The sequence below is a fragment of the Grammomys surdaster genome, unplaced genomic scaffold, assembly GCF_004785775.1.
Source record: "Grammomys surdaster isolate TR1022 unplaced genomic scaffold, NIH_TR_1.0 215, whole genome shotgun sequence".
NCBI classification, from domain to species: domain Eukaryota; kingdom Metazoa; phylum Chordata; class Mammalia; order Rodentia; family Muridae; genus Grammomys; species Grammomys surdaster.
In genome coordinates, this window is record NW_021604660.1 from 4,083,016 (window position 1) to 4,094,605 (window position 11,590).

The window sequence follows — 11,590 nt, forward strand, 5'->3', positions numbered from 1 at the left end:
TCTGACTCAAAGGAAAGTGTCATTAAGAACTACAAGAAAATGTTTGTAGTTTATTTATCAGTGATGTAAGTTATTTTGCAATTTAAAGGATATTTAACTAAGAGTGCTTCTGTAGAATAAAGACATTTACAAGTAAACTTTTAATTTTCTTTTGAATTTTCTTGAAGTATTGATGCTTTTGTAAAGTCATGGGAAAGATTCAGTCTAATTTATTTGTTGTTTTAGATAATAGAGAGCCAGCAGGATGAAATTAACAGAATGATTATAGAAATTCAGGTAAGAAACATCTTTTATATATTTCAATGTATCTCCATGCTAATTTACTCTCACTGACTGTATCACCTAAAAGTATATATGTATCTATATAAAAATATAATATTATTGGTACCTAAGATAAAATTATAAATTATTTAATATTAATCTTAGCAGAATTCACAGTGCATGTATGGAATAATGAAAGAATAAAATTTACTAATAAGAGAAAATTCTACTTGGTAAACCAGTTCTTCAAAGGGATGGTCACATTGTTCTCTCTTCTTTGCTGCTGCCTCTCTTTGACTGTAGTCTATCTCAGGTACGGAGAACACATTGGATTAGGTTGCCAGAGATCTAATCATAAGAGAGGATGGAGTATTGTTAGTCTATTAACCATTTAAGTTTTATATACTAGCTTCATCTGGAAACATTCACAACCCAACATGGCTCATTTTATGTTTGTTTATTACATCAGATTTTCTTCAGAATTCTGTAGTATTCTCCCCAGTTTCATACTGATAATTCCTACTATTATTGAGATCTCTAATATCACTCTCTCTGCTTCCCCTTACTACTGTTGTATTAGAGTGATTATAGTGCTAGTTATGGGATGCTCAATTACAGAAATAATGTAGTGTCTATTACTTGTCAAATATATCTATTACGTATCAGTTAAACAATAAATTGTAAGTATGATATTCTACATTCTATTTTATAGCTTGTCTCTCTACATATCCTGAGTATGCATACCATGCTTGTACATGTATACATGATGTCTTAGTAAATGTGAGAGCTTCCTAAAATGCCTGTGCCCATCTATCAAATATGTCCTCAGCTGTGAAAATTCTACAGAGCATTATTTAATACTGTGTGGAACTATACTCCCCAGCGTTTAAGTACAATTGAAAGTGCCCCTTTTAGTTTCTCTCCTAATGACACTGTTACTCTTTCTGCATCACTAAATGATAACATGTTATATGTTTATGTCTTTACATTTTGCTGAGTTTCTTGAGGATAGTCCCTCATCTAGTGTGTTAGAACTTTTCAAAGCTCTAGACACATAATGCACACTTTAAAAATTTGGAAGCTAATAGGTCTTTAATTCTTTTACTTATTTGCCAATTACTTATCTTCATGCCAGCCCTTATCTATATGATGGACAGTTCCTGAATTTTGTTCATAATCAAAACAAGTCTCAAGTCAGTCTAATGGGGTGGGTTGGAAAATTAAAGTAAACATCAAGTTGTATTACTTGTTCTATTAGAAAAGTACTAATTTAAAACATAGGTAGGCTAGAGGGCAGTGACAAAGAGGGCTTCACGTCAAAGAGTGGTCTTGACATTGTTGTAAAGGAGGTAACATTTGAGCAGAGCTTTTAATGAAGGTAACCAGAGGGAAGCATGTGTGCGCACATGTGCTTGTGTGTGTTCATGCAATGCTAGTATGTTTTTCCTTTCAAATGACTTCTTTTAATCTGAGTTTACAGATTATGTAGAGTCTGTTGACTAAAACACATATGGCTTTCCTTCATTTGAGTTATTTGTGAATTTTTAGACTTATCTAGAAACAGTACATATACTTAAAACCTCTCTTCAGCATAAAAATGCTCATAATAAATTCCAGTGGGTTATGAACTTAGAAGACTCTTATTGCTATTAAGTCTGGAATGTAAGAAAGATTTTGATATTTAAAACCCAATTCAGTGCTTTAATTTTATTAACCCTTGACATAGCTAATGAAGCACAGACATTTCAAACAGCCAAATATTTATTTCAACTAATTCATTTATACATAGTAGGGAGCCATGAAGCAAATGCATTTTTAAAATCACAAGATTTCAAAAATACTTTGAAAATTCTTTTTGAAATAACATATATTATTCATCCCTGATAGAATAAATTAGCTGAAGTGTCTTTTATATTTTCTAGGTTGTCTGCATACAGAAATAACTAATAATTTGGTATTATTAATTCATGCGTGCAAATAAACATACTGTGCATTTGCATTAATAAACACTGGTGAATATTACAAAAGCTCTTTTGAACATTTAGTACAATGCCAGAACAACTCTTTTCAGTTGGATGACTGAACAGGAAGTAAACATGATGTTGGTACTACCTGAACTGTGCTTAACAATCAAATTTTTTTCTTTAATCTGTTGACACCACAACACAACTAACTCACCTTTAGCTCTTACATGTACATGTTTTCATATAGTGTAGACTAAAGTGATTGCTGTTTTAGGGATGTGCTCTTGTCCAGCAGCATTAGCACTGTAGGTAGAATATTACCAGGAAGTGGGCAGAAATACGTCTATGAGACCACTCTCCCAAGGAACGTCCTGATACCTAGCCAGAATGACATGTGAGCATGATATTACCTCTCAAATTCAGTTTTCCTTCTTGTGACATGATTGCCACATACTTCCAAGTTCTCCAGATAGAGAAGCAACCTATTTTGCAAGTGTCTTAATTTCAGTCTTACAGGGAAACACATTAGCCAGGATGTAGTTGTCATTTGTAGTCAACATGGCTCTGAGTTGATCAAAGTGCAAAACACTAAGCTTTTATGGGATTGCATTACAGAATTATGAAAATAATCCCATTGAGCTCAACTTTTATTGTTAAAATGTGAGCTTTAAAGTGTGAGCTTTAAAGTATTTATCTGTGTTAATTTTCTCTATGATTCTAATAAAGCTACATATCAAGAAAATTTCATTGGAATTCTGGATTATAGATAAATAATCTTGTCAGGCTAGGAAGCATAAATCTTCAAGTAGATAATAAATCTCCATATATCATTCAGTCAGATGAAGTTACAAAGCAATTGCAGTGTCAAAAATATATTCAGAGAGCTTTCCTTTGGTATTGTATTGCCAAATGCAATACAGTGCATTTGAGGGAATTTAAAACAAGTTTCTGTAAGAAAATATACTTGTTAAAAGGTTTGATTCATTTTTACCTAACTTTTAAGTCATTAGCCTTTCAGCGTTTTATCAAATGGCATTTAAAAACAGTAAGTTAAATATCTGCCCTATAGAAAACAGCTTCACATTCAGACTTGTGTCAGCCTCAGTGACAGTCTCGTCACATGCAGAAACAGTAGCGGTGGTCACATTCACAGTGGGTGTGTGGTGTTTGGCTAGTCAGCGTACTGAAGCATTTTTAGTCAAGAATAAATACTGACTTGTAGAAAAAAATGATCTATAGCCCCTAGTCATAAACTTATTGATTCTAACCACAAAGGGACGGTTGCTAGAAACACCTAGGAACTCTAGTAAGTATGGAGTGTATAGAGCTTCTTCCTGGAGTGTAAGATGAAAACCAGGAGTGAGCTGGAATGACTCGGGAATCCCTAAGGCGTCTCTGTGCTACTTTGTCACATGCAGGACTTTTTTGGTGTGTGTGAGTGTGTGTGTGTGTTTGTGTGTTACAGTTCTAGCTCATCTAAATGATATGTAGTTTTAAAACAGAGTGAGGAGATGAACTTTCAGAATTTCCTCTGACCTGAGTTTAGGTCACATTCACTGCTCAGGACAGTATACACAGAAAGCAGAGTTCAGCCATTAATGGTGAAAAGCCATAAAGTGTAACAAAGTGTTGCTTTATTACCAACACACTCCTAATGTATAAAAGACCAATTAATAAAAATTATAGCATAGCACTAGATAGAAACCTCAATTTGATATGTTTCACACACAGTAAAATCTTCTTGCCGTTGCTTCCTATTCTTTGGATCTAATGTAGTGGCAATTTCATCACAGAAGGGACTAGGGAGGTAAAAAGATCTTAAGCACTAAGAATATGCTAGACGGATTGTGCCTTCATGTGTGAATGTACTCGCTTTACGGTTTGCCACTGTTGTTGTTTTAGTCTATGCAAGGGAAACTTTGTAAAGAGAAACTGACTGCACGGAGCACTGTGGAAGAGTTAGGAAGGAAAGAAGGAGGCCTCCAGAGGTTGGCAGAAGCACTGCTTGAAGTGAGTAGTAGCAACAGCTGCCCGGAGGGCGGATCTCTACCTCTTTACAGTCAATACTTACTTTGTACATTAGGTAAAGAAAATGTTCAAATTGGAGGCTTGACTTTGATGTACTGATTATTTATTAAGATTCATTTATTGATTATTAAGATTCACAAGAAAATTATTACAAAAAGACAAGCCTTTATTTTTCTTGTGCTCCCTCCCCGTACATTAAAATTTTCATGACTTAACTAGGTAAAGTCAATTGTACACATTCACAGAGTCCCAAAGTGATCAAATAAAGCATAGATTGAACAGAATCAAAGTCCTCTGGAAGTCCTCAGGGGGATTGTGGTGCTGCTGCAGGTCAGACCTTCTCATAAGTATGAGCTGAAGTACTCGACCCATGTTTAGAACATATTATAGATATGGTACCTGTGTTAGAGTACTCAAGTGAGTGTCCTAAAGTGGGGGGTGCGTTCTTATAATATTATTATCATGTCCAATAAAAATAATGATTTCTTGATGTTTGATAATCTGTATTCATATTTTCCCACTCTGCAAGTACTTTTGCAGAGGCTATGGAAGACATTATCCTAACTTTGAGAGCCACACATTGCATGTCATTATTCTGCTTTAAAAATTCAAGTTTGTGTTCTAACCCTGTGTTACTGTCTTTTGAAGAAGCTAGAAGCTCATTACTCTTGTAGACCCATAGACTGTTATACCTTTTAGATTTGTCCATTAATGATACATTTATGGTACCATTCGGTACTATTTGTCCTTTACCCTCTTTAGTTTCTAATAAACTAATTATTAGAGCTACAAGCTATTCATGTCAGTCATTTTTGCTATGAATACTTTGTATTGCTGGCATACAGTAGTTGATTATCCTGCTCTAAGTAGCATACAAATACTAAGCTCTTTAGGTTAAAGTGGTGACAGCCTTGCTTTTCTACTATACAGGTATAGCCACTACAAACAGCAGGTGATCTGTGGGGCCGGGTGCACATGCAGTTGCCAGCATCTGTTTCCTTGATGGATTTAGCTTCTACCAAAGTTCATTGACAAACTAAGTAGATAATTTAAACACGTTATTTTTTTTTATATATTTATTTCATTCTCTTTACCTTTATTATCTAGAATTCTTATATAAAAGCATTCTTTTCTCTTTTCACATCAGTCTATTTGGTTATTCTTAAATATAGCTCCAGTTGGAAACCCTGTTAAGCTCACTTTTCAGTAGCATATTTCAGGGTGAGGAGGGAAAAGGATCTTGGAGGTGAGGATAGCTTTTACTGAGTGTAGTATGTCATGAGTCTGTGTTGCTGTTTTCAGCTCCAATCCATTCTGAGATGATGCCGTTTCTTTCCCCTTCAGGTCATAGTTATATTTCTTTGTGTATTAAATTATAAAATCTAATTCCTGTGAATATCATCACATATATACTTTTAAAAATTAAAGAAATGGTTCCAATTACAGCCAGTGGAGTCTCTGGGTGTATTAACCACATGCCCAGAAATAAATAGTTGACCAACATGAAACAAACTCAGTAATTTTTTTGTAAACTTTTTGTCCCATTTTGGATCATTTGAACATTTATTTATTTATTTATTTATTTATTTATTTATTTATTTATTTATTTTTGTCTTACTGGTCTTTGCTTGTAAATTTTGGTTTCTGTTTTATGGGAGAGTTTTTGCTTTATTTTGTTTTGGGGTATGTGTATGGGTTTTTTTTTTTTGTATTTTGCTTGTTTGATTTTTGGTTTTTTTTTTCTGTGTTTTTTAAGGAGAGAAAGAAAAACGAGGTATCAAGGTGGGTAGGTGGGGAGGGGAGGTGGAGAGAATCTAGGAGAAGTTCAGGAGGGGAAAAGTGATTAGAATATACTGTATGAAAAAGGTTTTTTTTTCCATAAACAGAGAAAAAATAGTTCCAGTATAATTAAATAACTTCAGCTACTTAACATCACAAACTAAAGTTGAAAGTGTCCTTGTACTTTTCATTCCAAGCACGTGTTGTATTGTGGGGAATGCACACATAGGCCATCACTTGTGAGTCTGCCTGCATGTGATCACTCCCTCTGTTTACTGTGGGCATCTGATGGCACAGAGGAGTCAGCCTGTAAATACAGATCAATGTTTTTTTTTTCTCCCCTACTGAATGTGTGCAATTGAATTTGGTTAAAGTAAATATACTATGATGTTTGATAATAGACTTGTTTGTAGACTTCAAGAAAAATGTTAACCTGTATGACTTATTAATACCCTTTCTCTGTTCTCACAACTGGCTTTTATTTTTTTTTCTTTATCCACTGTAGAACCAAAGACAGATGGGAGAGAAATACTCTTTACTGGATCAGGGCCATGAAGCAGAGCCGTCCAGGCCACAGACAGTTCATTCTAAGTGGCCTCTCTTTGATTTGACTGTGATTGATCAGCTGTTCAAGGAAATGTCTAATTGTTTGTTTGACTTGAAAGCATTGTGTAGTATTCTTAATCAACGCGCTCAGGGCAAGGAGCCTAACCTCTCATTGTTACTGGGAATCCGATGTAAGTGGCTGATGATGACTCTGCCTTTTCCATGCTTGTTATTACACCTTCCTGCCCTTTTTATAAGTCTCAGACTCAGTTGGTTTTAAGTTTACCCCTTACTGCTTCATTATATAAAGTTATGGAAGCCAGCAGGAACATAGCTGCAGAAGCTTAGACATGTTTCCAAAATGGAGTCTGTGAAATCACTAGTTAGCAGTGATTTTCCATTTACTTTTCTAAAAGGGACAATTCCTTCTGTTGGTTCTATATTACATTTGCACAGATGAGTGGCCAGCTGTGTATCAACTGCTAGAATATTTGTAAGATAATATTGAGTACGTTTGTAAGCATTGTGTGTCTTATGGCTGAATGTGGGTGCCAGCCATTTCATGTGAGCTAGATTCTCTCCTACACGTATGCTGCCTTTTCCCTATAAATTCCTTAATACCTTGAAGCTTGTCATTTGTTAAATGAAATATAGGTTTATTCACATGCTTAAGTGTTCGCATGTAAACAACTCTGGTCAATATTAGTCAGTAAACACCAGACCCCCCTCAGTGGTGTGAGTACTAAGGTAAGTGCTATCAGTGCAGATAATTAAACATTGACTGAATTAATGCAGTAAGTGGTGTAATTGAGCGTGATCAAAGAACAGTGGTAGCATGTGGAATAAAAATGGCTAAGACTACGTGGAAAGGGCTGCCACGGCTTCATGGAGTAGCTGGTGTTTGACATGGATCTTAGAGGCTTGCCGGGTGAATACTGACATTTGGTTAGAATGGATCTCTTGGAGTAAGAAGTTGTTCACATATGAAAGACTTGAGTTACTTTACAATCTATATTTCTGTACAGCATTTACTAACCTTTATATTAATATAATAGAGCTATGCAAATATGAATACAGTAGAGATGGAAGACTCTTACCACTTTCCCCACCTCTCCTCCCCAGTATGTACTCTGCTCAGACTTTTGGGTTCAGACTCTGAATCCTTACCTTACATTTGCTTTGTGAAAGTTTGTCCAACCCTCTACTTTGTCAAGAACCAATGAATTCTTTTGAACTGCTATCTCATGACTCTTTCTGCTAACTATTGGCAAACTGCCTTACTTTTCTTAAAATTCCTGGCCTATTGGTTTTTATGACATCATTCTCCATGTTCTACATCTGCTTTTGTGACTGCTCATCCACAGTATTCTGTGGACTTTTCTGCAACATTCTTATTGTGTTTAAGCTGGGCATGGTGGTATAGGCCTTCAACTCCAGCACAGAGGATGTAGAAAAAGGAGGATCTCTGTGAGTTCAAGGTCAGCCTGGTCTATGTAGTGAGTTACAAGATAGCTAAAGCTACATAATGAGACCCTGTCTCAAAAAAATCGTTTTGGGGTACACAAGAACTATTAGTCAGTGGATCTTTGTGTTTCTATGTTTAGTTCCTATTCTCTCTGAATTCTTGGTTTTATCTTTCTCTATTATTATCATACCTTCCCTCCATACAGATATGTATATCTTACTCTGCCTAAGAGGTATCTTTTGTCTACTGATCTCTCTCTCTCTCTCTCTCTCTCTCTCTCTCTCTCTCTCTCTCTCTCTCTCTCTCATATTCACACACACACACACACACACACACACACAATTGGTATGACTGATTGAGGTAGACCCCCACTACCTCAATTAGCCCTGTTCCTCGCCATAAGTAGCACCACTGTACTCTACTGGCCTTTTCCTCTGTGCCCTGTTCCCAGTTGATGGCCCTCACTCAAGTCAGTGAGAACTGATCTCCACTAGTGCTGATGTTTATTCCTGCCAGTTACACCGGGCTTAACTCAGGCTTCCATACCCTGAACTTGACTGTCTTTCTGTTGCCCATCTTGGTCATCTTCTTTCCCCACCCACCTTTTTTTAAAGTGTAGAATAGAGTTTATTCAGGGCATGGGGGGGGAGTTGAGAGGGTGAGAGGGTAGTAGAGACTGAAAGGCAGAGGAGAGGGTGGGAGAGAGGGAGGGAGAAGGGAGAGGGGAGAGGGGAGAGGGAGAAGGAAGAGGAAGAGGAGGAAGAGGAGGAGGAGGAGGAAGAAGAGGAGGAGGAGGAGGAGGAGGAGGAGAGGCCAGCCATGAGCACATGGAGAGGGAGGAGGGGAATAGGGAGAGAGGGCAAAGGGGCAAGAGGGCAGAGTGAGAGCAAGAGGGCCAGAGCCCCCACCCATTTTTCAAGTTCTTGCCAGTTTCTTGTCTAAACCACAAGTTATTTTTCCTAATATAATCCCTGTTGTAGAATGGATTCTACCTCTCTCTGTACCTTACTTCTTATGACTCATGTAATTCATGTTCTATTGTTTTACCACTGGATACTAGTCTTAAAGTATCTCAGACTGCTTTTTTTCTGCTTTCATGGACTACCAATAAGTAGTCCCAACCATTTCTTCTGTTATGTCTGTAGATCTTTTTCTGTACCACTGGATCTTGTGTGAGTCATCTACAAATACACTGTGCTCAGTTGTTTATGAAACTGAAAGGCATTGAGCACAAGCTCCCCATCCAGCAGCATCACTCCTTGATCATGGCAAATGTTCATTAGTGTTTAAAAACTAGCTATGGGGGGGGAGTTAGAGATGGCTCAGTGGTTAAGAGCGCGGGCTGCTCTTCCAGAGGTCCCAAGTTCAATTCCCAGCAACCACATGGTGGCTCATAAGCATCTGTTAAGGGATCTGAAACTCTTCTGGTGTATCTAAAGTGAGTGACAGTGTACTCACATACATAAAACAAACAAACAAACAAAACCCAGTTATTTGGCTCCTATGCCAGATAAGTGAAGGTAGAAGTAGTTTATTTCAGTTTTCTTGCTTTTTAAAAATTTGTTTGTTTTGTTAGGACATGTTTACAAGGAGAAGGTAGAGTAGATTAAAAGCCAGCTGACTAGAGCCTCACCCTTGTTGTTCAGACATTAGGTCACTCTCGATAAACTTGGTTCAGTTGTCTGAGATTATAGGGTCCTAATACTTTGGCTATATATTTTGAAACTAATATCTGCATGCCAATAAAAACCCCTTTTGTAATGATAAAATGTAAGACATTTTCTCTATCTATGCAAATACTTTTCATTTTGTCAGCTGAAACAAATTAAGTAGTGTAGTGGAGCTCAGAAAGAGCTCTGAGGGTACATTCTTAACACTGTGGTAGCATCGCCACCCACCAAGCTTGCCAAGTTTGTGTATGCTATATAAATTTAATACATTTTAACTAATGGTATTTGAAGACCTATGGATAGGATCTATTTAATATCAAATAATGTATAACTTGAACCTAGCCTTGCTGGTGTTCACTATACAATATAATGTTCCTGTGATGAAGGTGAGAATCTCAAAATGTCTTTTCAAAAATGTGAGATGTCTTCTCCATGCTTTCTTTACACAGCAATGAACTGTTCAGCTGAAGAGACTGAAAATGACCACAGCCCAGAAACGCTCACTAAAAAGCTCTCGGATGTGTGCCAGTTACGGAGGGACATCGATGAATTGAGGACTACAATATCAGACCGCTATGCTCAGGACATGGGAGACAACTGTGTTACCCAGTGATCTAGTGTTGGTCCACAACAACAATGATCCATTGTGAACTGCTGCTGTGTCGGACTCCTTTCTTTTTCTTTAGGATGCACAAGGGAGAGATGAAGCTCCTCGCCGTGCACTTCAGCTTTGCTGTTGTCACATATGCTTTCTGGAGGAAGTTTTAAAGGGACTGATCAAATCAGGCAAACAAATCACGTTACTAAAGTCTGCAAGAAAAAACAAAATAACCTGTATTTTCAAACTACTGATTGTAGGACCAAGCTGTGAACAGGACCCTTCAGATAAAGGTGTAGGACTTCTTTTACTCCTATAATTTTGTGTATATACATGTGAGTACTCATTCATTCTCTCACTTGCTCACTCTGTGTGTCTGTCTGTGTGTCTGTGTGTCTGTGTGTCTGTCTGTGTGTCTGTCTGTCTGTCTCTTTGTGTGTGCATGCCTATGCATGTGCATTTGCATATGCATAGACTTTATCCACAAAATAATAGGATTTCAAAGGTCAAAGCAAAGCTTCTAAAGGCACACACTATTAATTCTTCATTTTGTATAGAAGCATGTATTACATTTTAAAATTTTTATTGGCAGGCCCACTAGATCCAGTACCATGGGTTTTAAAATGTACAAGTTAGAAAGTGACTGTATTGAGGTGTATGATGGAGAAATTGGCTTGATGTTGGCACTGAAGACAGACCAGCTGTTTTTTCCAGAGTGGTTATAGATTGTCTTAGCAGTATGAAACTTTAATGTGATGATGTTTTCATTGGCATTGAATTTATAGATAAGAAAACCTAAGTAATCACAATTAATTTCAGCCCTCCCCTTACTATTTGCAATTTTTATTTATGATATATGTGTAAGCCCTCTGGGGCTTCCAATGACTATTATATAAAGAAAGATAACAGCCAACTAACTCTGGCACAGTTGCTTTTTATCCACATTTCAGCATTTACATTTGAACAGTGTCATGCCTGAATTAGAGTTAAACTACTTTAAGAGAAAGCATATGAATTAATAGTAGCGTAAAACAAAACATCTCAATGATATTTTAATTTCTTTTATTATATTTGTTATATTACAATCAGTTTTTCATGAAGTATGAAGTTGCTTAGGTTAGTCCATCTGGAACACAGGGTACTACTATTAAGCTCAACTCACTTGAGCAGATACACAGTCACCTAAATGTCAAATAAGTATTGTCTCATATCATTTTGTTTGTTTAGCTGTATTTTACTGCAGTCAGAATTCATTACAATCTTTTTGATACAGGCAAAG

General features: G+C 36.7%; 1 protein-coding gene across 3 annotated transcripts in view; it reads left to right on the forward strand.

Annotated features, from left to right (window-relative positions):
- Window positions 1–11,224, forward strand: part of Cep85l (centrosomal protein 85 like) — a 112,624-nt gene extending 101,400 nt beyond the window's left edge. For 2 of the 3 annotated variants that reach the window (XM_028772602.1, XM_028772601.1), the window contains 4 exons: window positions 226–276; window positions 4,128–4,235; window positions 6,538–6,769; window positions 10,163–11,224. In XM_028772602.1, the coding sequence (XP_028628435.1) occupies window positions 226–276; window positions 4,128–4,235; window positions 6,538–6,769; window positions 10,163–10,326 (555 nt within the window). In that variant the 3' untranslated portion in view covers window positions 10,327–11,224. The remainder of the gene's footprint in view (window positions 1–225; window positions 277–4,127; window positions 4,236–6,537; window positions 6,770–10,162) is intronic. The other variant, XM_028772603.1, reaches the window with a different exon arrangement.
- The last annotated feature ends 366 nt before the right edge of the window (window positions 11,225–11,590 follow it).